The sequence below is a fragment of the Rhipicephalus sanguineus genome, chromosome 1 (genome assembly GCF_013339695.2).
Source record: "Rhipicephalus sanguineus isolate Rsan-2018 chromosome 1, BIME_Rsan_1.4, whole genome shotgun sequence".
NCBI classification, from domain to species: domain Eukaryota; kingdom Metazoa; phylum Arthropoda; class Arachnida; order Ixodida; family Ixodidae; genus Rhipicephalus; species Rhipicephalus sanguineus.
Window position 1 is genome coordinate 212,230,960 of NC_051176.1, and position 24,847 is coordinate 212,255,806.

The 24,847-nt window shown below is 44.7% G+C and overlaps 2 protein-coding genes across 2 annotated transcripts in view; one reads left to right on the forward strand and one right to left on the reverse strand.

Moving 5' to 3' along the window:
* Window positions 1–24,847, reverse strand: part of LOC119406858 (enhancer of mRNA-decapping protein 4) — a 202,582-nt gene that overhangs the window by 177,399 nt on the left and 336 nt on the right. The window contains exons 2-4 of the mRNA XM_037673612.2: window positions 11,372–11,522; window positions 10,047–10,149; window positions 5,768–5,873 (exon numbers count right to left, since the gene is read on the reverse strand). Coding sequence (XP_037529540.1) covers window positions 5,768–5,873; window positions 10,047–10,149; window positions 11,372–11,522 — 360 coding nt within the window. The remainder of the gene's footprint in view (window positions 1–5,767; window positions 5,874–10,046; window positions 10,150–11,371; window positions 11,523–24,847) is intronic.
* Window positions 1–24,847, forward strand: part of LOC119406972 (small nuclear ribonucleoprotein-associated protein B) — a 373,302-nt gene that overhangs the window by 88,986 nt on the left and 259,469 nt on the right. The window lies entirely within an intron of this gene.

Consider the following 24,847-nt stretch of genomic DNA (forward strand, 5'->3'; position numbering starts at 1 on the left):
AGTATACTTGCAAGATACTAGCCTAGTCGGTGACATTTATTTCCTATATAACTTCTCCAAAAGAAAGAAAAAAAAAAACGACCAAAGACACTGCTTTGCTGCAGCGGCTGCTCTTTCATACAGCACAAGGTTTGAGGAATGTGTTCACAAACAGTTTGACCACTGGCACTAGCAACAGTTTCAATTTACTGCTCCTGTCTTCCTTCACAGCAGCAGTCAAACTTTGCTATATTGAAATCGTGGAAAAACACGGTTTGTCTAACTGTAACTAAATATACACTGTGTTAAACATTTTGTTCGTAAAATGTTAAATGTTTCCGTTATATTCAGAATGTAATTAACTTGAAGTCTGTTATAGTGAAGGTTCAAGGGGAAAGTAAACTCACCCCCCCCCCCCCCAAGTTCCAAAATTTATGAAGAGATAACTGCCCGCGTACGGTGGGAACATGCTGCTGCAAGAATTTTGTGAATAAGAGCGTTAATAAGAAAGTTACAGGGGATAGAAAAGCTGTTTTGTGGACGCTTCGACTCCTTTCGGTTTCCCACTCTTCCTCCCCACCTTTATTTGCTGCAAAGAGAAGTAGGCGTAGCCAGTTGTTGTGACTGTGCTCACTTTAGCAACATACACAACAACAGCAATTTTCATCATCGGTGTGTGGGCAATGACAGAGCAAAGCTTCTTCCACATCTTGCTGGTGTCAGTTACTCGCAGGCGGCGCAGCATGTTTTAAGGCACTGACGATGTAAAAAAATATGCAATGAGCGCAACAACAGTGCAGCCAAAACAGCATTCCCACAGGGAAAAGGCGCAGTTTAGTAGTGCAAAGGACCAATCGACGAGCCCAGTGCCAAGTCAGAATCCAGAAGGTCAACATTAGACAGGTATAGTTTAGCGTTAGCGCGACAGTGGGGGTTAAAAAAAAAAGCAGTGGTGGGAATGCCTTCCAGCATTTTGGAGCAGCCACTGGAGCAGGCAAAATCTGCTTTTGGAGCAGCCACCCCTGTGTTTGGAGCAGGCGCGGGCTTTGCATAAAGCACACAGAAGAAGAAAATGTAGCTTTGATTTAGTTTAAAGTTCCCTCAGTTTACGTAATCATTTCTACATAGGCATCAAGCCCACAAAATAAGCACAAAAAATAAACAAAAGTAGGAATATGTACAGAAGCGGTGACACAAAATAGTGAAGTATATTGCACCAACATGCTGGCTGCAGCATGAAAACTGTTCATAGCAACGCAGTAAACGCACAAATATATCGGGTGTCCCAGTTAACTTGTGCCAAGGGGCTAAAAAATGCAATATTAGAGGCAGGCGAGTGGAATCAGTTGTGTACTGTTGACCGCCACCTTGTGCACTACAGACAATTTTTGTTTTTGTAATTAGTTTGTTAATTAGGATAAATAAACTATAATGCTAAATAATGACTTAAGGCAAGAAATGGGATTTGCAAAGTTCGAGAGCGTCTTCAGAAACTCCCACTGCATTATTTGCGATAAAGAAAGTTTCACGTGTACCATTTTTTTCCAAGCTGCAACTAAAGCCCGCAAAATACAAAAAAACACGTGGCCAATGCATTCACGTGCCGCGATCATGCTGCTCTCAGCAGTGGTGTGAGTGAAGGAAATCAGTTGAGGCTGCGACTACTTATCGGCCTACCGCATCGACGGAGCTGGAGAGTCCTGCGCTATGCCTTTGCGGGTACGCATAGAGAAAGAACAAATGCGAGGTGATGGCCATCGACGAACGCGCCGGTATGACTTATCGATGACAACATTATCGCCATAAGCATCTTCAGCTGCATTCTCAGGCACACGCGTCGCGTAGCGCTACTTCAAGCTGACTGCATGCTTTTAGCCGCCGATCGCTGCTGCCTCGTGCGGGACCGCGTTCAAGCGCGCACCACTTTGTAGAAATGAAAGCAGCTCGCTGTTGCGGAGCTGAGCGTTGCGGGTTGTGCACCTAGAAACCTTTTAAATGTGAACATATTCGACAGAGACCTGTCTGGCTGGGTGAAAATTCATACAAAAAAATAATAAACTTTCCAGCCACTTATAGTGCAAAGTTGCTAAAGTTAAAATTTGAAAACTATAACCTTGCTGCATTGACGCTATTACTATAAACACACGCACACGGCCCAGCAAGCGTAGCGCTGTTGTAACCATAATGCACGTTTTTATTAGGCGACAACCCAAACTCACCTCCGTCCAAGGACAGGACATGCTATGCATCGCTTGCAGAAAGTTAACGTTGCGGCGTGGTTGCGGCGTTGCAACTGATATTGAATTGGACTGCATCGGCTGTCACAACGGCTGGGGCTCTAGTGGCACCATTAACAAATGCAGCAGCGCAAATGTACAAGATGGCGACCATGACGTACTTCTGCTCACGAAGCGCACCGTCCGCGAAACATTGTTTTTGGCTACAAAACCACGTTGTGGCGCAGCAATGGCGCAAATTAGGCAAAAAAGACCCTTTTGGAGCAGTGTGGAGCAGCAATTGCCACTTGGTGCAGATTGGCGCAATTGGCGCAGGTTTCCCACCACTGGGAAATAGCGTTAGCGTGCCGCAAACGTTCCTTGCGGACAGCACCTTTTAGTTTAGCGGAAAGTGTCTACATGCCCAAGCTGAGACAGTGGCGTCACGTACAGGAGGTGAGTGCATTAAAAAAAAAGTGAGAAGAAAAAAACAGAATGCCCGCCTGTATCCCCACTCACAGCAATATTACTACTTTTTTTAGTAACAATAAAAGTAAATTAATATGAACCATGCACCAAAAGCGAAAATTTTTATGTTGCAGATTTGTTTACACCGATTATCTAGTTAGAGCTAGGTACATTCGAAATGGGAAGCTATCTCAAAAACTACGCTAAGTTATCCGTAATACTAGGTAATCTAAGCTACCTGGAGGTAAGCGAAGCCATTTTACACAGTAGTTTGTTACGAAAGAAGTGGATCTGTCCACACCAACGCTAAATTCACTTCCATGCGCTCGTCCAATACCACCGCCATGTTTTACGTACACTATGTTAACCACACAAACACGGTAGCTCTAAATCTGAAAAATAGTGTGCGTACGGTAAACACAACGGGTCGCTTAGCGTACTGCGCATGCACATTTTGATCCCGTTATTCCGCTAAGCCCGTTAACCTATAACTGTCTATTATGTCACTTAGTGGACAAAGAGAAGAGGCCAGACGCTGGAGAGGGGTGCGGGAATTGTTTTTCAAAATAAACCGTCCGCACGGCCAACAGCGCTGCAATATTTTCTAAATGCGATCGCTGTAGCCTTCTGTATGAGTGAGAGAGCTGCTTCGGAAGGTGAAAAAGTCGGGGCCTATTTACTGGTCGTTTAACAGTCTTCCCTCGTCTTTGTCCGTGTTAGTTAATAGGCTTTAACAGTATCTTAAATTACAAATTTCAGCTCTACTGAAGAATATTCTTTTTTTTTCTCAGTATTCAGCAAAGTAACTTTGTGCCACAGTTTTGAGTACACACATCTGGTCTTTCTATGACATATATTAATATTGGTGGAGAGAAAATTTATGTTTTTCAGGTGACCTTTCGTATAAATGCAGTATTCATGCGTTGAAATGCGAAAATTCAGGGCTAGTTTTCGCCGTCTTTAGTTAGGGTAATCGGCGTAATTTCAACTATAGCGTTTAGACCAGAGCGAACGTCATCTTTAAGAGGCCAGAATCATAGCGATATGACGTGGCTGTCTCGAGAAATTGCACGTACCAGTCGTTTTATTGAAAATTTTGATGTCACGTTTGAATCCACCAAGCATAGGTCAGCAAAACAATCGGAGCTCACTCAGGCGCACTCAAGAAATATATTTTGCTCTGAGGGCTCACTCGGACTCAGGCTCACCAAAATTTTCCTGAACCGGACTCACTTGGACTCACTAAACTTTTTTTCAACCGGACTCACTCAGACTCAAACTCACCAACATATTATTCAGCCAGACTCAGACTCATGGCTTCATCTGAGTCTGAGTGAGCCTGAGTGAGTCGACTCCCGTGTCTGTTGGCATAAAATTAGCTTTTTCGATCATGATCTCAATGCTCTTTGTTGCCAATATCTCACATAATCAGTGATGAACGATATGCCTTTTAATCTTGTACCTTAAAGTACGAGTTATCATATATCATGCATCAACCAAAAAAAAGGACATTTTTATTAAATGCGAGACTCGCATGAGATATTTTTATCAAGAACTTCCCATGAAAGAGTTTGCGGGAGGAGGTCATGGCACCCCTTCCCCTAACTCACGCCTCTGATCAATAAATATTGAGGTGGCACATGAATGCTAGTGTGCTGAGATATGTGTGAAAAGACTTGAGTATAAACGTAAGTCGTTATAAGGCAGATAGTAATGCTGAAGAATAGATAGGACCATAAGTCGGCAACAAAAGGTGGAGCTTACTCGGACTCACTCAAGAAATATATTTTGTACTTAGGGCTCACTGGGACTCAGACTCACCAATATTTTCCTCAACTTTACTCACTCTGACTCAAACTCACCAAAATATTACTCACCCGGACTCACTCAGATTCACGGCTTCATCTGAGTGAGTGAGCCTGAGTGAGTAGACTAATGAGTGAGTTCGCCGACCTATGTACACAAGTACTGTACATTGCCAGCAAACGGCAATAAACACTGTCAGGCTAACAAAATGGAATGCATCGCTGTGCAATCACTGTTTATTGCCCAAAAATCAAATTGGCCCAACAACATACAGTGGGGCTAATGCTACGCTAGTTGAGCCAAATAAATGCTTTTTCTAGTTCATTCAGTGTTTTCAAGTAACATATATCGATGCACTTGACGATAAGATGAACAATGTCCACAGCCCCTCCGAGTTCGTCTTAACAGAAATCCATTGTATTGCTTTAAAGTTTTATTTTATGCTCCTCCTATCATTTCTTTCAGAAAGGAAGGATTTCAAAAAACACACAGCCCATAGACAAAGACCATGACACCAGCGCTGGTGTCGTGGTCTTTGTCTATGGGCTGTGTGTTTTATGAAATCCTTCCTTTCTGAAAGAATGCACGAACTAGCCCCTAAATGAGTGCTCCTATAATTAGAATATTATTTACAATGCTTCATCCCATCATGTTTTTGTCTGCAAGGAACACTCAGCACAGTCAGTGTACGCTGGAGGAGCGGCCTTTCTAGAGCCTGCTGTAAACTCTCTTGGGTAACTAGTGCAAGTACAGTTGCAAGGTGCCCACAATGCCATATATCATCAATTTACTAAGTAGGAATGTACGCACTATGCTATAATTCATTAATTTGGCCAAGTAGCAAGACACAAACTTCGCATCTAAGGCATAACGGGCACCTATGCCGCAGCACACGGTTGATGCCATGGCTGATGATCATGATGGTGACAAATTATGGCTGAACACTTCGTAATGGCTGGAACGCTTTAAACCATGCACTCGTTAAGCAATTAACATTGTGTGACACCTGGTGCGATTTTTATCTTCAGACATGCAATATTGCATGCGACAATGAGCGTCGTGGCCTGAGATAACACCTGTATAGAGTCTTTTTCCAACAAGGTTCCCAGCACCAGCGTGCCTCAATGGTAGAATACTCAACTGGCATGAAGTGTGACCGTGTTCAAATCCTGCAAGAACCCAATTTATTTTTTTTCCCCTTCAACAGCTGTGATGGTGGCAGACAGCTAAGCCACCAAAATCGGCTGCTGTTGTGAGCTCATAATAGCTTACACTGTAAAAAAGATCAGGTAACTTACCTTTGAGACCATATGCTAAGTATGTTCCAGACATATGCAGGCAAATGTGCTTTCCGTAGTTATACTTCAGATCCCAGGTGTAGTCAACAATATTCTTTATCTTTACCTGAAAATAAAGACCAAAATGAGCAATTTTTGGGAGTACGGTGGGTAATTCTTGGTTTCAGCTTTATATCTCAACAACAATCCCATATTTTATTATGATTTTTTGTGTTGAATAAGAATGCTTTTGGCCTTTACGTGATGCAATTTTTTTTCACGGCAGCCTTTCTCGCTTTTTCTTCTAGTTAGGAACGCAATTTAAGGCTAGGATGTAAAATCAATGTGCCTTTTCTCAAGAAGAAAAAATAGTATATGACCATAAAATTTCGCACACTAATTCCACATCATCGTGGCTTTTAAAGGGATACTGTGGTTTCTAAAAGGGAAATGTGGTTTCACTTCAGTGGAGGGGTGCCATACCGTAAATACACCAATCCAGGGGAAATCCGCACTACCGCGAAGCCACACAAGGTTAAATGAGCATACAGTAAAACCTCGTTAATTCAAAGTCACTGGGACTGTGAAAAATCTTCTGATTAAGCGGGTTTTCGAATTAACCAAAGAAACGGGTTGCAAGGAAGTTTGAATTACTGAAAGTAATCAGAGGTGGTTGTTTGCGATGCCTGCTAGTTTGCGGCTCAAAGGGTTATTTTTCCAGCAATACCCAGTCCCAATTTTGCCGCTAAACCGGGGAAACGGCGGGCCTCGCTGCTGCCAGTGCAAGAAAAAAATGAAAGGGAAAAAAAATGATCTCATCGTCAAGTGAAATGTGCACCTGCAGAAAAGACGTGCATCACTGAAACACAGTAGCGACACGCAGACAGCATGTCACCTGCTCCTTCGCAGCGTCAGCGCGTCCTGATGTGACCATTCGCCCATACGACTATTTGCGGCTGGGACCGAAGCTGGGCTTCTGCACTAGTTTTGTGGACGCGAGTGACTACCGACGCTCCGTCAATGTAGGACAACAGGCATGTCTGAATTCCAGGATTTGTTCATGTTGTCTGATGTCGTGTCGCAGAATGTCGATCCTATGGCTAACACGGGGGCATTGTTTGGACTTTCCAACAGCGTAAATTTTGGTTGTTTCACGCGGGACAACCAAGGCGTTGCAGCGACCGCGTTAGGAGGGACTAGGCCTACGACGGAGAGGGCCACGCCGGGCGCCCCGTCACCTCGCGACTATAACACCGAGATGCCGCCACATGTTGCATCGGCACAAGCTGCAGATGTGGCCGCGTCTTCGGGCAATAGTGTGCCCTCAAGCGAGGTACTCTTGCAGAATGCGCTGTCAGTTATGCAGAGCCTAGCCAGAGCATTGCAAAACACAGCGCAGGCTCCTTCGCAAAGTGCGGGACCACGTGTCAAGGTAGAAATGCCTACCTACTGTGGCTACCGTGACTGCAGGAGTGCGAATGAGTACCTCGACCGACTGCTCTACTATGAGCAAGCAATGAGGCTTCCCGACGCCGAACTTCTCGCGCGTGTGGTCCCGGTGTCGCTGACAGAGCAAGCGGCCCGATGGTTCCGACTGACCGGACATCGCGCCCGCACAGTAGAAGAGTTCCGCGAGAGTCCTTGCTGGAGTATGTACGGGCGATGGACGAACTTTATCGCCTCGCTAACCCTCTCGCCACCAAAGCGGAGAAAGTCGAGCGCGTTACACGGCAAGCGCACCCGACTTTTGCGGCTCACTTCAGGGGATGCAAGTTCGCATACCTAGAAGAGCTCGCCGCCGAAGCGAAGCGCATACAAGGGGACATCCTCGCGGCGCAAGCGTACCGCCCGCCTCCACCCGCTGCGCAGGCACTCGAGCCTCACTGCACGTGGAACGGTGGCGCGGTCGTTTCAGAGGCGTTAAGGGGTAATGCGTCAGCATCGTTCGCTGATGAGCACGTACCGCGCGGTTGGGAACTGTCAGACCGCGCTTCGGACCCCTACGCTTGCGCTCTTCGTACGGCCCGTGCTGCGCCTGCACGTGACGTTCCGCAGCCGGAGCACGTGGTCGAGACAAGCCCAGACGAGCGGCGCAACGCGGAGAGAGGCCCGCCGGATCGCGGCGACGAGCGACCGGGCTGGCGTGGTTTCCGCGGTCCTTGATACCAGTGCGGCGCATCGGGGCACATCGCCCGCGAATGCGGCCGCACGCTGGTTCAGGAGTAAACACGCGGTTCGGGAAATGAACGCCGCCGCCGGTGAACCACGTCGGGAACCGCGCGGCGATCAGTAGTCCTACCGATGCGTTCGGATCACTAGCACCTACAGTCTATCGCGCAGGTGATGCCGTAGACTCGCCCGCACCGTTAATCGAGTTAACGATAGTTCGAAAGAAGTTTGTAGCACTTTTGGATACTGGGGCAAGCACTCCATTATTTGGGGACGAGGTGTTGCACCATCTCTGCGAGAACAATATCCGCTTGAGACAAAGCAACACCACCTTCCGCCTTGCTTCGGGCACAGCGCAATCGAGCGGTGCAGCTAGACTTGTGATCCACTGGGAAAGACGCGTGAGGCGACAATGCTTTGTCCATCTTCCCGGTTTGTCAATGCCTCTAATCCTGGGTCGAGACTTACTCGCCAAGTCAGGTATTGTCATTGACATTGCAAGAGGGGGTTACCACCCGCATTGACAACGGCATGCCAATCGCAGGGAGCAGCGCGAGAGAGGAGAAAAGCGCTTGGAGTAAGCGAGTAACCCCACCAGAACAATGTGCCGCGGTACAGGGAAGGTCAGTGCACCCGCTTTTGGCAGAGGCACACAGCATGCCAGAAAGGGAAAGGGTGCAGCTGTCGTCGCTGTTGTACGAGTACGACGCGATTTTCGCTGACCGCCCGGGCCACACTACGCTGGTCAAGCACACAATTGACACAGGTGACGCACGACCTTGGAAATGCAATCCCCGACCGATTAGCTTGGCTAAGCGGAAAGCACTTGACGCCGCCTTGGACGAACTCATCGACACAGGCGTGGTGGAGAGGTCAAACAGCCCATGGGGTTTCCCGGTTGTTCTAGTTCCAAAGAAGGATGATACATATCGCCTTTGTGTAGACTACCGCAGGCTGAATGAGGTTACGAAGAAGGACGCATACTCTCTTCCATCCATTTCATCATTAGTATCCAACCTAGGCGGGGCGAAGTACTTTACGATGCTCGATGATAGTCGTGGATATTTTCAGGTCGAAATGGACGAAACAGTGGCGACCACAGACCACCACTCGAATGTTTCACGTGCACGCCCGCGGTCTTGATGCGGGCGCGGGTGCCCGTATGTAGCGGAGCGTGCACATCAAGCGGCCGAAGTAAATGGGGCAAAGGCTTCTCCGTCAGCCACGCAATGCTCCCCCTCCTCACACCACGCATCCGCGCTGGGCTGCTGCCTCCCACCGCCACCGCTTTTTTTTCTCCCCCGCTCCTTGTTCGTTCGCTCTGCGTCCCCTCCTCCTTCATAACGACGTCGCATCTCCGTTGAGAAGCACACTCGCTCCCTCGCATCTCTGAGACCGTTCCGGCAGCTGCATTATAACCGGCCTTTCATCTCGGGGGACTGCACGATAAGCAGTATGCATATACATGTGGAGTTCTATGGGAGGGTAAACGGGAGTCAGAAAAAACCGCATTATAGCCAGTATTTCACTGTAAGTGGTTACATTATGAGTGGTCTGAGCTGTATACCGATTCTAATGACGGAGGGATGAGCCACGTTTTTTTTTCTTTTTTTCGACGATGGGTTTTGCAGACTCCTTAAAATGGCTTCTCGGAACCCTTGGGGTCGCGAAACCACATTTGAAAACCACTGAGCTAGCTTGTGCCCTCAAAATGGCCCTTATGCTTTTCCGAATACTACATGCTTTGTTGCGGTGACACAAACTACAAGGAGAATAGTACTTGTGGCAATTTTTCATTCTTGAAGCTTCCTGGTACACAATGACAGGTTTTTATTTTTGGTGCAAATGACAGGCGATGGAGAGAAAAGTCAAACGCAGCATGACACCAATGAAGCAGGAATTTCACCCCTGGCTTGCCGCAATGAGGTGGGGTGCTTCACCTATCAATCATCAACATCATTACGTGGCATTGCCTCGTGACTCAGTTCAAATTATTGAAGTTTTACTGTAATATAAAGAAAAAGGCATTCAAGTGTAATCCCTATGGCAAAAAAAGTAATGGCGAGTCACCAATAACAACTTGCTGACCTTTTACACTTAGTTACAATGCACAACAAAGTTTGCAACTAACCCGGTTGCTACTGCTCGCATTTTCCCGTGGCCGACTGACAACAACTTGCACTTCTGTTCCACACACGTCTACACTGACGTCCTCTTCATCATCCTGAAGGCATCTGCAAAAATCATAGTGAACATAAAGTGAACACTACACACCGTTACTAAACATTACCCATCATATGCACTGAAGTAGAAACTTCTGTATGATGGAGGTTTGAGTCCTGAAATGCTCCTACGAGTAAGCACACTTTTAGGGTTGTACTCCAGTCACACAGGCAACCGTGCACTTTTGTGCACTCACATAAATACAAAACACTATGAAGAAGCTAATACTATCAGAAGCCGTTACATTCCCGGGTGCTGTGTTTTCCTGGCTGTTACGTCCTTTTTGGCCGGCCCCAGCATAGCTCCCACAGGATCAGATGCATTGGGAACCATGCTGTTACGTTGCAACTGTGGGACCATTCCTGCATTTTACATTGTGAACTGGCCCTCCGAGAAGGCCTAGGCAGCCATGTTGACTTTCCATATGGCTTGGCTTGGTCCGTTTCGTGGCTTGACAATCAAATTGACCACCAGAAGCGGTGAGAGCAATATCTATGATACATTTTTATGTCCTGCCACCAGAAACACAACCTTCGAGATCTATTTTTCATCTGAACGTGGCATCTACGACGTGTTTGGGTGCTAAAAATCAGTTTTGATGCATTCAACAAAACTATGGACATCGAGATTAGTTTTTGTTGCACAAAGTCATCTTGTCTGCATGGACTGCGTGCTGGGAGTGGACTCATCGCTATCATTAAAGGTAGAGCAGGTGCCGGAGCAGTTGCCGGAGCCAAAGGCTTTATCGGCCATATGAGCACTGAATTTGTTACGGAGATTTGTGCGCAGTGATGATGCCGAAAGCTACATGGCACTACAGGTGCTTGAGAGACTCCTTGTACTGATCGGGCATAGAAAATGCGCAAGGCAATGCTGCACAATTTCTTCAAGTGAGAGGTTTGAAATAAAATTGTGCGCTTCTTGACACTTCTCTAATTTTTCATTTTTTCCTGTTTTTCAGCTCCTAAGTTTTATTTTTACAGTCCTATAAAAAACGCATAAGTGGGGTTCTACTGTACAATGACGTTGTGGCCATGTCAAACAGCCCACAACAACCTCCATGCAAAAAAGTTCAGCTGAAATGATGGTAAATCATGCATTTTTATTTATTTATCTTTTCTTTTTAAATAAGCCTCATGTTCAATGAAATCAAAGCAAAACCGAAGAATTGCCATATCAACAGGGATCTTTGGAACTGCAGCTTCTGCATGAAAAACAAAAATGTCTGCTTACATGTGCTGCTGGTGTTGAGTATCCTGTGGCTGTTCCTTAGAACGAAAAATGGACTCCAGGAGGTTTCCAGCGGATGCTGCACCATCCGAGGGATCCCCGTAGCCCCCAAGAGCTTCGTCCAGACTGCCGTTGGCTGCCATAGCAGCGTCCGCTGCACAGTGCAGCAAAAGAACTCTAAGAACCACACAAAGATTGCAGCAAGCCATACTATCAGTAGTCACTCCAACAGCTCTTCACAGCAATAAAACCTGTACCAAGGAAGATTAATAAAAATGCAAAGATTTTTAAAGTAAAAAAATAAAAAACGCTGTTGCATATTCTCTCGTAGAAGAAAAATTTTTAAAGTTTTCATGCTAGTGAGCATGTCGCTAAAGAACACTTCACGCTAGCAGATAAGTACAATATGAGAAGTCAGTGCACATTCATGTTTTTTTACGTATCCATGATGCATCACAATAAATGTCACTATCAGCTTTAATGAGAACTAACAGACAATAATGCCAAGGAAAGTATAGGAGATGTTATTTTTAATAATTGGGACCAATTATTACAAGTAACATCTCCTATACTTTCCATGGCATTATTGTCTGTTAGTTCTCATTAATATTGTGTCAAACAAAGAAAAACAAGCCCTTAAAAGCAATCTTCTTTCCTTCATTCATAGCAAGGGTCTCGTTCTGACAGACTTGATGCTATCAGGTAGTATGCGAGGGATTATTGGTCAGCTGCCAGCTCGTAAAAAGATGCCAAAAGGCAGAAAAAGAGCGTTCCACTCGCCGCCATGGCTGCGATCAGCGCTGACTAACACTCCTAGGTTCAAAATGCACATATATCTCCTATAAAGTGGACGGGGGGATGACCACCGCCGTAGCTCAGTGGTAGAGCATCGGACGCGTTATTCGAAGGTCGCAGGTTTGGTCCATGCCAGTGGCAAGTTATCTTTTCGTCCACTTTACTTTCTTCATTTATATCCCAATTAGTACAAGTAACATCTCCAACACTTTCCTTGGCATTACTGTCTGTTAGTTCTCATTATATTATGTCTAACAAAGAAAAACGAGCCCTTAAAAGCTATCTTCTTTACTATCAGCTTTGTTGCTGCTGCACACCTGTGCAGTGGTCTAGTATGGCATATATCGAATATGTTTACAGACAAGGTAAAACTCCACACTGTGATTTTAGCCATCGTGTGGAGGCTACTTATGGAAGTTCTTGCAAACAGATGCGCTGGATGCCACATTATATTGATCTATAATAACAAACTTGCAAATGTATCTAAGTATCTTAAGCTACAATTGGAAAGTATAGTATCGGACACAATAATTTTGGTGGTATCTTGTATCTGTATCTCAAATATTTCTTGCCAGAGTATCCTGTATTGTATCGCGATACAATTTCAAAATATCTTGGCCAGGCCCTGCCTACAGCTAAACACAGTAGTAATTTCAGCAGCAAAAATGAGGTAATAAAATTTATAGGCTCATACACTGACAGATGAACAGGGCGAATTACCGATTACGCTCTGCCTACAACATGGCAGGTACAATGCCTGCCACACTGTTTCAAAGTCATTTAAAGGGGCACTGACATGAAAATTTTTAGTTGTTTCTTTGCATCAAATGAAAATTCATGCCCTGAAGAGCCTAGAAAATGTACAGTGGAACCTTGTTCGTACATTTTTGAAGAAGAGGCAGGCAAAAATGACAATCTGTGGAGACGTACAACCCATATTCACTAAAACACCATACAGTTTGCCTTCATAATGATATCGCAGGCGGTGGTACAAGAAAGTTGGTGGTACAAGAAACGAAGCATTCAACACACATTTATATGGTTAAGATGTGTTCTGATTCTGTAAGCGTGGGTGTGTAGGGTAGTGGCTAAGACATCTGCCTTTCAAACGTGGGGCCCTGGGTTAAAACCCAGCACTGTCTAGGAAATTCACTTTGTTTTATTCAGTTATTTCTTTACAGCGATGATCGTCTTAGATGACAGAATGACAAACGGATGGACGGACAGTTTTATCATTGAGTCGGCACAGCAATGCTTATGCATTAAGGGGAAAAAAAAGGAACACAATGAAGATGACGTACAGATCCTAATGGAACAAGGGTCATCTTTGCAATCACGAAGCAAGTAACGTTGAAGTTTCAAAAAAAAAATATCTGCCTTAAAAACAGTAGTAGTAAACATTTTGAAAGAGTGTGGGCATGCAACCACTGACACATGCGAAGAAAACGAGGCAACAGAAACACCGATTATTCACTGAAAAAGCACCCAGCGGTGGAAAAAAAAAGGTAAACAAGACTTATGAGTGTAGGTTCAGGTATGGAGCACCACCTGAGAATTGGGCACATGTGAGGAACGCGAGACAACTGCTTAGACATTTCATCAGGTCTGTCTCACCAAATTGTGTGTGCATAAAATAATGCCAACTTTTATGCTCAGGTTGCCAGTCTCTTAGAAATGCTGCTCGATACTTGAGTATACGCAGATAAGTTTAGTGTCTACCTTCTTTTCCATCACTGGGTGCCCTCCTTTCAGTTGATAGTTTGAATTTGTGTTGTCTCGTTATATTTTGCTGCATAGGTTGGGAAACTCACTCATGAGTCGACTCACTCAGACTCCGGTCTGGCTGCGAGTCTGAGTGAGTCCGGGTGACTAATAATTTGGCGAGTTTGAGTCCGAGTAAGTCCGGTTGAAGAAAAGTTTAGTAAGTCTGAGTCCGAGAGTCCAGTTGAGGAAAATATTGGTGAATCCGAGTGAGCCCTAGGCGCAAAATATATTTTTTGAGTGAGTCCGAGTGAGCTCCATTTTTTGTTGCCGACTTATGGTCCTCCTCTACTCATCTTCAGCATTACTATCAGCCTTATATCAGCTTACGTTTTTACTCTAGTCTATTCACACATATCTCAGCACGTTCACACGTTCTATTCACACATAGCTCAGTGCCACCTCAATATTTATTGATCAGAGGCGCGAGTTAGGGGAAGGGATGCTATCACCTCCCTTCGCAAACTCTTTCATAGAAAATTCTTGATAAAGGTATCTCGTGTGAGTCGCGCATTTGATAAAAATGTCCTTTTTTGGATCGATATATGATAATGATGAGATGTGATATGTGATAACTCATATTTGAAGATACAAGATCAAAAGGCGTATCGTAGAGCACTGATTATATGAGATACTGGCGTTAAAGAGGATTGACACTATGATCGAAAAAGCTAATTTTACGCCAACGGACTCGTGAGTCGACTCAGACTCAGGTGAAGCCGTGAGTCTGAGCGAGTCCGGCTGAGTAATATGTTGGTGAGCTTGAGTCTGAGTGAGTCCAGCTGAGAAAACGTTTGGTGAGTCTGAGTCCAAGTGAGTCCTGTCGAAAATTTTGGTGAGTGAGTCCGAGTAAGGCCTCAGAGCAAAATATATTTCTTGAGCGAGTCTGAATGAATGTTCCGCTGCGTCCATGTTTGCGTGCCCACCCCTTTTTGTAATGAATACTAAACCAACTAGCTCAAGTTTGTCCTTTGAGGATGCAGTAAAATGTGTAAAATGCTAAAAAAAAAGTAGCAGTGTTACTACCGCAGCCATGTGGTGATCTTTTTCTTTTAACCTGCTGTTCACGTTGTGTCACCAGCTTTCACCTAACTTAAACTAACATAACAGGACTGTAAATTGGTGAAGGGCAAAGGAGCACTGCGATATTTCTCATGGCATTCACAACCTCTGTTCTGGCTCAATGCTAAGTGGAGAGTCCGTGAAACTGCTGTAGATGCGCAAAGATCAATCCTAGGTGATGAAAATTAAACCAGAACTCCATCACTGCAGCGTGTCATAATTGCTAGGCCCTTTACTGACCTAGGAAAGTGTTCCCTAAGTCACCCTTCAGGTTTACCGTTAAAGGGACATTAAAGAGAAAACCAATTTTTCTCACATTGGTAAATTATTCTTTCACAATTCCAAAATCACCAGGCTTGCTGCGGGAAGACACTTGGTAAGCAAGAAAACATGCAAAATGAAAATGCTGGACCAAACACCGAAATTCCTGCACCAAACACCGTGACGTCACAGGTTTTAAAGGTGTCTACTAGGTCCTACGCAGTTCCTAGGCAGTAAAAATGAAGTACATTGTCCTCTGAGTCGGTCATAGACTTAATATACTAAGTTTCAGAAAATTTTGTTAGGCCAATGTTGCCAAATTGCGAAAAATACTCTTTGACGTGGCATCAAGCACGGAGATTTCAGCACGAAACTTAAAAATGAAATTTGACCTTGATTTTCTCCTTTATAATAAACATATGATGATGAAATTGACGTCACCAGAGAATTCTGAGTTCACTTTATCGCTCTAAACGCATTCACAGTTTCATTCTAGTGTCGCTTTAATAACCAACCCGGCACATTTGTTTATGTGTCAGGATTAACTGTAAAGGCTAGGGACTAGCTGTCTCCGTATTTTGACTACGTGCATTTTCGTATCGTACATAATGGGGTCCTTAACACTTTTTTAAGTAGTCATCGAATGACCTCAGTATCAGTTTATTGCCTCACGAATCGACTACTGCAAAAATATTTCGAATCCATCAAGAACAAGAGTAACAGGAATTTTTTGCATGCTTTAAGCACTTCATCTCTTCCTGACGAGTGCACTGGAAGCTAATAATAATAATATCTGGGGTTTAATGTCCCAAAACCACGATATGATTATGAGAGACGCCGTAGTGGAAGGCTCCGGAAATTTCGACCACCTGGGGTTCTTTAACGTGCACCTAAATCTAAGTACACGGGCCTCAAACATTTTCGCCTGCATCAAAAATGCAGCCGCCGCAGCCGGGATTTGATCCCTTTTCGGGTCTGCAGTCGAGCGCCATAACCACTAGACTTACGTGGCGGGGCGAGTGCACTGGAAGCTAGAGAGGCAGGGGGTTGACAATGGGGAATAAAGCCATGTCAGCACACATAATGAAATTCTATCGCTCTCTTCCTGTGTTATTCTGGTGCACAGCAGTGTTGCTCCGGTGTGATTTTAGGATGTGCGGCGCCGGCAAATGGCAGCCCCCCCTGCCAAAAGCGCGTGTGATCCAAGCACCACTCTTGGTTTATGCCAGCCATCAACCAATAGCAGCTATCTGTTGTGTGACGAAAGATCTACTGCATCACGGCCCTATGAAGAGCGAAGAAGTGTTCAATGCAGCATCCGATTTCCGCTGAGTGTTTTTTCAGCAAACATGAAGGGTGGTTCAGGATAGAGCACTGCACGGACCGATTTTTCCGGCCCGGGCCCGGCCCGGCCCGAAAACGCTATGCTCCGGCCCGCCCGAGCCCGGCCCGGTGGGCCCGGCCCGGCCCGGCCCGACCCGTTTCAGCTAGTTATGCCTTGAGCATAAAGGAGGCACTGTCTAACCTTCGGTTATTGTGAAGATACCTGCCACACACAAGATATTTTCTAGAGATTGTTTTGGGAACTTCTGTCAGTGTCACGACTTTCACTGGTACTGTGTATACTTTCGGTTAAGTACGCCCGTAACACTCTTGCGAAATAATTGCAGGGCAATATAAAATATAATTGGAGTCATAGCTGGCTGTTTCATGTACGCACGCAGTGCTAACCACGCAATCTTATTTTTGCATTTCAAAGAACGACTACAAAATATACCTCCATAAACTGAAAAAAAAACATGGCAGACATTTTTAGTTTAAGTTTTACATCAATTACATACGAGCTAGGGCTGTTGAGTAAAAGTAGCAAGTCTGTAAACTTCATCTATTGCACAATGCAATGAAAAAAAAAACGTGCTCTAGCTGCTTCTGGTAGGAATACACCAGGCTGGGCAGCGTTACATAAATTAAAGCTGTCGTGTTGACTCCTCGGCAGGCAACTGCACCCAACGTACACAACGTTTTCGTGTTCAAAACAAGCACGTTCTTTGTCCCACCCTTTTTCCCCGAGTCACCGCCACCGCAGTGCCATAGATCTGTCAAAGCGAGGCACACCCGTTAGAGAGCAAGCCACCGTCCTCGCTGTTCCCTGAAGATGGCTGTCTCGTCGTCTTCGTGTGACCGCCTTCGATCTTTGAAAATGTTACGCCTTAAAGCGAGACCGGACTAAGGGCTTCCAAAACAACTGTCTATTAGAGCGCCGAAGTGAACCAGCCGGCGGCCTCTTTAGCGATCCCCGTCGACGTGACATGTCGGGTGTCCGGAGCGTGATTATACAGATACGTATGATACCCGGGCCTAATACGGGCCTGGCTCAGGCCCGAGCCCCACCCGAGCCCGAAGGTCACGGGCCCGAGCCCGGCCCGGGCCCGATCCAACAATCCCTTACCCGGCCCGCGGGCCCGGGCTTTCGGGCCGGCCCGGGCCCGTGCAGTGCTCTAGTTCAGGACCCCTTTAAGAGCGTTTTGCTGGGCTAGGTGGGTCATTCCCGGATTAGTTAGAAAATTAAAACACACACGTGTGACCTAAACTACAGCAACATCAATGATATTTCACAAATGAGTAACATTCATGGTGTTAAGGTGCCTGGTGTTTGGATAAGGTTCTCAGAGTTAGAGTGGCACGTCCATATAGTTTTTATACGTTAATTTTCAGAGCCCTTCTTAAAGGGACACTAAAGAGCAAAACAATTTTTCTCGCATTAGTAAAGTAGTCTTCCACTATACCAAAAACACCACGCTTGCTGCAAGAAGACGCTTAATAAGCGAGAAAACGCACAAAAAGAAAATACAGGTGGCGACGCCACCTTGAAATTCCCGCACCATTTGCCGTGACATTACATATTTTTGACAGCACCTGCCTGGGCCTACGTAGTTCCTAATAGGTTAAATCGAAGTACATTGTCCTCTGAGGGGGCCAGAGACTTGATATAACGAGTATGTGAAAATTTCGTCATTGGCGCTAAAATACGTTAAATGCTCTTTGAAGTCTTTTACGTCAGGAATTACAAAGTTCGGCGCAAAATTTAAAAATGAAAATTTTAACTTGGTTTTCTCCTCTAATAATAAACCTACGGAGGTGAAATAAACTACACAAGAGTTCTCTGAGCACACTTTATCAATCTAAACCAATTCATTGTTTCTCTTTAGTGTCCCTTTAACGCCACCACAACTACTTCTGTTGCGGCCGCCCATTGCAAACATGCTGGAGGCACCGAGAAGTGTGGTGCTCGCACCCAGCTTTTGCAGCTGCTGTACCAGTTTTCACATGACCACAGAGGGTGTTGACAAGCGCTGGGCAGAGCCTATGCACTGAGACGTCACCACAGGTGCCTACCATGGTTTACTTACACTAAGTAGGTCAACAGTCCAATTCTATTCTCTTCTCAAATTGAATTGCCACTATTCACAAGTGCTCATTTTTTTTTTTTCGATCATTCATGAACATGTAACCTTGTCACATGTGCCCAATAAAACATGAAAACATAACACAATATTACAGAAGTAATTTCCAAGATAACACACATAAAGTACATATCAGAAGAGCACACTACATGGCACAAAGTACCAACACTTCTCTGGCTAAACCAAATTGTGTGAACATGAATTTTGGCGACATGTACTTTGTACTCCTCAAACTCAAAGGAACAAAAAGTATATAAAGATCGAGAGGATTCAAACTACCTAGTTGTTCCTTATGTTCAATCTTCAGTTTTTATAAAACATGCTTAAGAGGACCATGGCACAGTCTTACCAAATCATTATAATTGAGAGCAGAGGGATTAACATACTTAGCTGCATAAAAACTGGCCTACGAGCACACATCTGAACGGGAACTGCCATTTTGGCATGCACTGTATGACATATGGAAATGACAAGCCATCGCTCTGTCGCCTGCTCTAGAAACCTTGTAATACCTCACTGGACGTATTTCTCCTCATGTCCTGGTACCTGATGGCATAGCATGAGCACTCGATTAAACTGTGCCTGCAATCAATTCACTTGCACTATATATATATATATATAAAAACACTGCATCGCAACCACATTTTCTAGCACTTGAATGCCATGCTTTTGCAGTAGACAAAAGCGTGGCAATCAAGGCTGGCTCATGTTACCCGAGGGAGTCTTATTGGGATGTGTCAGTTCATTTTGTCACCACTTATTGTTGCAGCATTACTGCACACTTCACGTGCAAAATTAAAAATTTCTAACTCTAACACACCAAGTGCACTCATGTTTTGCCAGCTTGTTGTGGGACACATGTAGGCAATTCATAATTCAAACTCAAAACATTGGTGCACTGTAACGGCTGAAACTTCCTTTTTTTTTTTACAGCAATGAGATAAGAAGATTGTTTTGCGTTATTAATGAGAAAGGCTGCTTCACATCTGACTATTCTAAATGCATATTCAATATATCACTCGGTAACAGCAATTGGTGTTTACATTAAAAAACTTGCCTGCAATAGAAGAAAAAATTAACCTTGCAAAACTATAGCCAAGTACAACTTGACCCTTTGTGCGACAGCGGGACACATACGTCCCACTTTTCAGTCTGCAGAAATAATTTTCTGCCACATCACCCGTTGCAATTAGTGCAATGCAAAGTCACTCATATCTTACCCAAGTTTGCGTAATATCAAGGAAAATTCTTTTACCACGCTTTCGAGGGGCAAATCAGTGTTACAATGGCATTGAATTTCGATCAATTTTTTTAGGTAGCTTCTGAATTTTCCTATTCTTCAGATAGAAATAACCTGCCATTCAAAATGCCGGATAATTTCATCTTTTCCTGGTTTTTCAGAGAGGCTATTTTAGCTTCCAGTCATCACGTGTTTTTATAAATTTGCGAAATAACTTGGCCGATAAATGCATCAAACCGGAATCCCTGCGATACTGCCACGCTCATTCGTCAGCGTATTTGTGGTTATTGGTGTGTGGAAATATTTTTCTTGATATCATACCTCCTGAAAAGCAGGCACATATTCAGAGACAAAAGCCATACTCGTCAATTTCAACAGCCAAATGGAGAAAAAAATGACTGATGCATGCGGTGAAGTAATCTTTATTCCTACAAACACACCACAGCGCTATGAAGGCTCACAAGAGGCGCAGGTGCAGGCAGTGTTCTACTGCTGGAAATGAGGTCCGGACAACTTTCCTCAGCACAACTTGAGAACGGATACCATGTGCCACTTGCTTCGGCTGTTTCCATCCCAAATACCCGTTGATGAAATCACGAGATGGTGCCTTCGTGAGACAGTGGAACAATGCTTTCCCCCTTTTTGAAAACACTCTCATGACTAGCTTGATTTTGATGAAATTTGTTTTATACTATTTTTTTTGTAGTTTATATCTATATACCCCAGCCAGTTTTTATATCACATGGCATCAAAAATATAGGGAAACCTACAAAGGGTTAAGAAGGTTGGGCCATTTCCTCCTCAAAGACGGATGCACACAAGCATGCGCCAATGGGTGCACACTCCTGACATGACCACACCTTCGTCAAAAATTGCTGAGTGCATAAGCAGGATTATTTCTTTGCACCAATGTAGCAGTCGCAATAATGCCAAAAGGCCAAATTTTACAAAAGGAAAGGCTGGCATCCATCCTAAAGTAACCACAAAGATGCGAAGGAAATGTATATGAATTTTCACAAAGCAAGATGGCTGAAGAAACATGTCTTGTTTTACCGGTTAATCATGGGATTAATGCACTTCAAAGTTGGGCAGTCTACTGTCTGAGCTAACCATGGGGCTAGCAGATGGCAGCGCAATACCACATCAAGCAGACAGAATTTATTTGCTATAAAACTACATCTATTCTACGTCCAACACGACTGTTGATGTGTTGAACGGTTGCGTTCCACAGGCAGAGAGAATGTCTCTGCAGTGATCATGCAAGTAATATGCAGCACACACACACAAAAATCAAGTAACAAGAAAACTTCCAAACAATAAAAGTTATTTTAAGAAAAGCATTAACCTTACTATAAAGAAGTGTTAAGACAAAAGGCAAGGAAAATTGTGTTCTACACACGAATGGCTATTATGACAACTGTTTCCACACACAGAAGCACGTGTTTTTCAAGTTGTTTTACAAATCCAGTCAACTTTGATTGCATGTCTCTCCTGTTAGCCAGTAAATACTAATCACAGCACAGTAAATATGTGATTCAGAAAAAGGCATAATGGTAAAAAAGCGGTCTGTTCAATCAGCGTGACACTTCTGCCCAAATAGATTCATTCCAAAATGTAAAGGCAAATTCAGGTCCAATTTCTGCACTTTCTGCATTGCTGGTATTGTCAGTGTGATGTCCAGCAGCAAAGAAGCTGCAGATGATTTCTTCAGAGCACCAAGTCACCAGACAATAAAATATGACCATACTACTGGAAGAAATGCTGCCACATTATATTAGTAAAAATCAAGTGAACATCTGCATACCTACTAGTCAATACACAGTCAACATGAAGAGACAAACATACAAAAATGTTTCAGCCAAGGTCAGGCCTTTGTCAGGCAATATGTGAGGCCATATGAAAACATTAAATCAACTTCCGATTCAGCTGGGGTGAGGCCATCAGGGAATATTCCCTGGCAAAGTCTGAACCCCAGCAGAAACAATGGAAGCTGCCAAGCTTTTGTAAATTACCTTCAAATTAATTAAAGGGGCACTAAAGGAAAATAACATTTTGTATCAGAGTGAAAGGTCAGTGCTTAAAGGGACCCTGAAACGGTTTTGACGATTTTGTACGAACACATTGAGCCGGTAGAGCAAGTCCTAAGGATCATTTACAGACCTATTTAAGCTCTGTGCGTAAACTGTGTAATTTATTACAAGGCTTTAAAGCTGCGAATCGCCACCGATCACAGCGGCTCAGCCAAACGCGTTTTCAAACCGGCCACTTCCAGTGCGCGTCGTATTGGAAGCGCGACGTCACGCAGGCGGCTGATCTGATTGGATATGTCCAGTACACGTCACTGAACCTCCTGTGGGCAGCGAGCGTCGTCTGCCTGTGTTACAACGTACTCCGTGTTGACGTGAGCTGAGTGACAGTGTTTATCTTGAGGTTTCTTTTCTTGGACATAACTAATTGCCCTAGCCGTGTTGTTTACCACATATCTAGCAATTGGTGACTTGCAAAGCTGCGACATCGTGCAATGTTCGTGAGGCATCTGGCGAGCGGAATCCCTTCAGCTCGTCGCTGCAATGAGCGTCGCGCTCTCGCTATCCGTTCAACGCCACGATCCACGTCTTTGTGGCTGTAACTTCACCCCTGAAGACACAACTACATTGCCCGAGTTTACGCTTATCGGTGATCGTTCTCGAATTAGTTTTGTTTGTCCGCATGCTTTTGCAGATTGTCGCCGTACAGGAGAATAAAATAAGATCTGCTGGTAGTGTGGCGGCATCTGTCGGAGCAGATATCAACCACTCCGCGAGCTTCGTCTTTGTTGGGCCTCCGAGATTGCGCGCAACCCGTCGGCGCACAATATCTGAGGCCATGACTGGGCGAAGCTCAAACCTTCGAGTGCGCTCATGAGAGCGCTGCAATCGCCGACGATGTCAGGGTGTCTGTGAGTTGAGGGTGCAAGGCAGTGGTGAGGAGGAGGGTATAGATATAAATTCCATAGCGGCCTTGGTATACAGTGCGTCGCTTAATTTCTGGTGCGAATGATTTGGTGATGCTCCTGTCTAAACACTGACAAAACTCCAAAAAACCGTTTCAGGGTCCCTTTAAGAACATCTAAATTCAACATTATATATATGCAGCAGCGCTTTGGTAATCGAGAAATCAAGGCAAATGTAGGCCACGAATCGCGCCACCAGTGGGACTACCCATGACAAAAAAGAACATTTCAGTGCATTACAAGATGGAATATGCAATTTGAGCATTTCAGTCAAATTCACACAAGGAAGACTCCTTGACTGTTACCCATGAGAATGACGCAAGTTCTGTTTTTGCCAAGCTGTGCTCCACTAAGGCTCCTTGTTCCGCTGCACCAGCTATCGGGCAGTAAAGGAAGGGTGTACATGGCGAATTCAACATCAGAAAGCCATTCTCGGAGGTGGGGGTTTCAATTACGCTAACAGTATGCAGACCACTAAAATGCGATTTTCTTTCAAACTAAGTATTTCTTTGGCACGCACAATCCACGTGGACTTTATATATGTCTTTAGCGTCCCTTTAAACACACACACACACATTTGGCACCGAATGTAAGTACTGGGAACTCAGTATTCAAATGTGGTTTTCAAGCGTGTTTTATGGTTTATGAAAAATGTGGCTGAAATCGAATTAAAAGCAGTTTCCTATAACCTCTTCACAATATCGAATGAAGTACTTTCAGTATCACCAGCTTATGCGCCAATACCGTAACTATACGTCAATTCTAACCACGGCAAGCCAGCTCTGATTTTGACGAGAATTGGCCCTTCCAATACGATATGAGCACACACTAGACAACGCCAGGAAGGAAGGAAGCTTAACACGAACGTATATTCGTCTTCCGGAGGGCCTTACTGTGACACTGCATGCGCTGCTGTGGACTCGTGCTGACGAATCGAACAGAGAAGCCTTTTAGAACAGCGCGGTCGCACGTACAGAAACCGTCGCATTGACCACTTAGCCAAGCGCGAAAACGCGTTATTTAGCATCGGAAAAGACATATCAACAAAGTACCGACCCTGGACGCTGCTTAGACATACCTTGCAGCTAAAATAAATCTCGAAAGACCATCTGACGTACCCACTTCCAAAGCACCGAGAATTGAGTGATCAAGATTGCTCCGTCGAGTCAAGTTACAAATCAGTGTGTTCGAATAATAAAATAGAAGAAAACAGTATTTTAGACAAGAACGACACTTGCCATTGAAAGGAACATTCCAGTTTTCCTGCATGGAACAAATCTCGCGCGTGCGCACCGGAATATCAACCGTCTAAACAAAGACGACGCAATCAACACAACCTCCGAAAACACGTGCCGTATTCATCAGTAGTATTTCACTTGCCTTTACACGAATGTAAAAGCAAATAACCGACGTCTGTTTAATACGCCACGATAAAGCAATATAGACCAAAGGGGTAGTCTCTTGGAACTCGACCGCACGTGGAATAGGTTTAGGAACATTGTCAACCCCAGAATACAATCTTGACTTTCCAGCACTGAGCGACCAAAATAAAATAGCGTGGTCCTAAGTGCTGTCGAGCTAGCAGCTAAACCAAGTCTCCGAAGACAATCTGGCCTGTCAACCTCCAGACCTCAGCCGACTTTTAAACGATCAAGAGATTAATCTGTCAAGTTTTGCAGTTACTTACACATCAAAGTGCTCGAAAAATTCTAATATATTACTCACGTGAAGGAATACATGTCACTGAAAGAAACTGATCCCGGTTTTCCTTCATGGTACAAATAGCGCGCGTGCGCGCCGGAATAACCGGCTAAACAAAGACGACGTAGAGAACGCAACTCCAGAAACACGCGTTTAATTCGACTCGCGTTAACGCACCGGCCCTTATCCAAATGCAAAGGCAA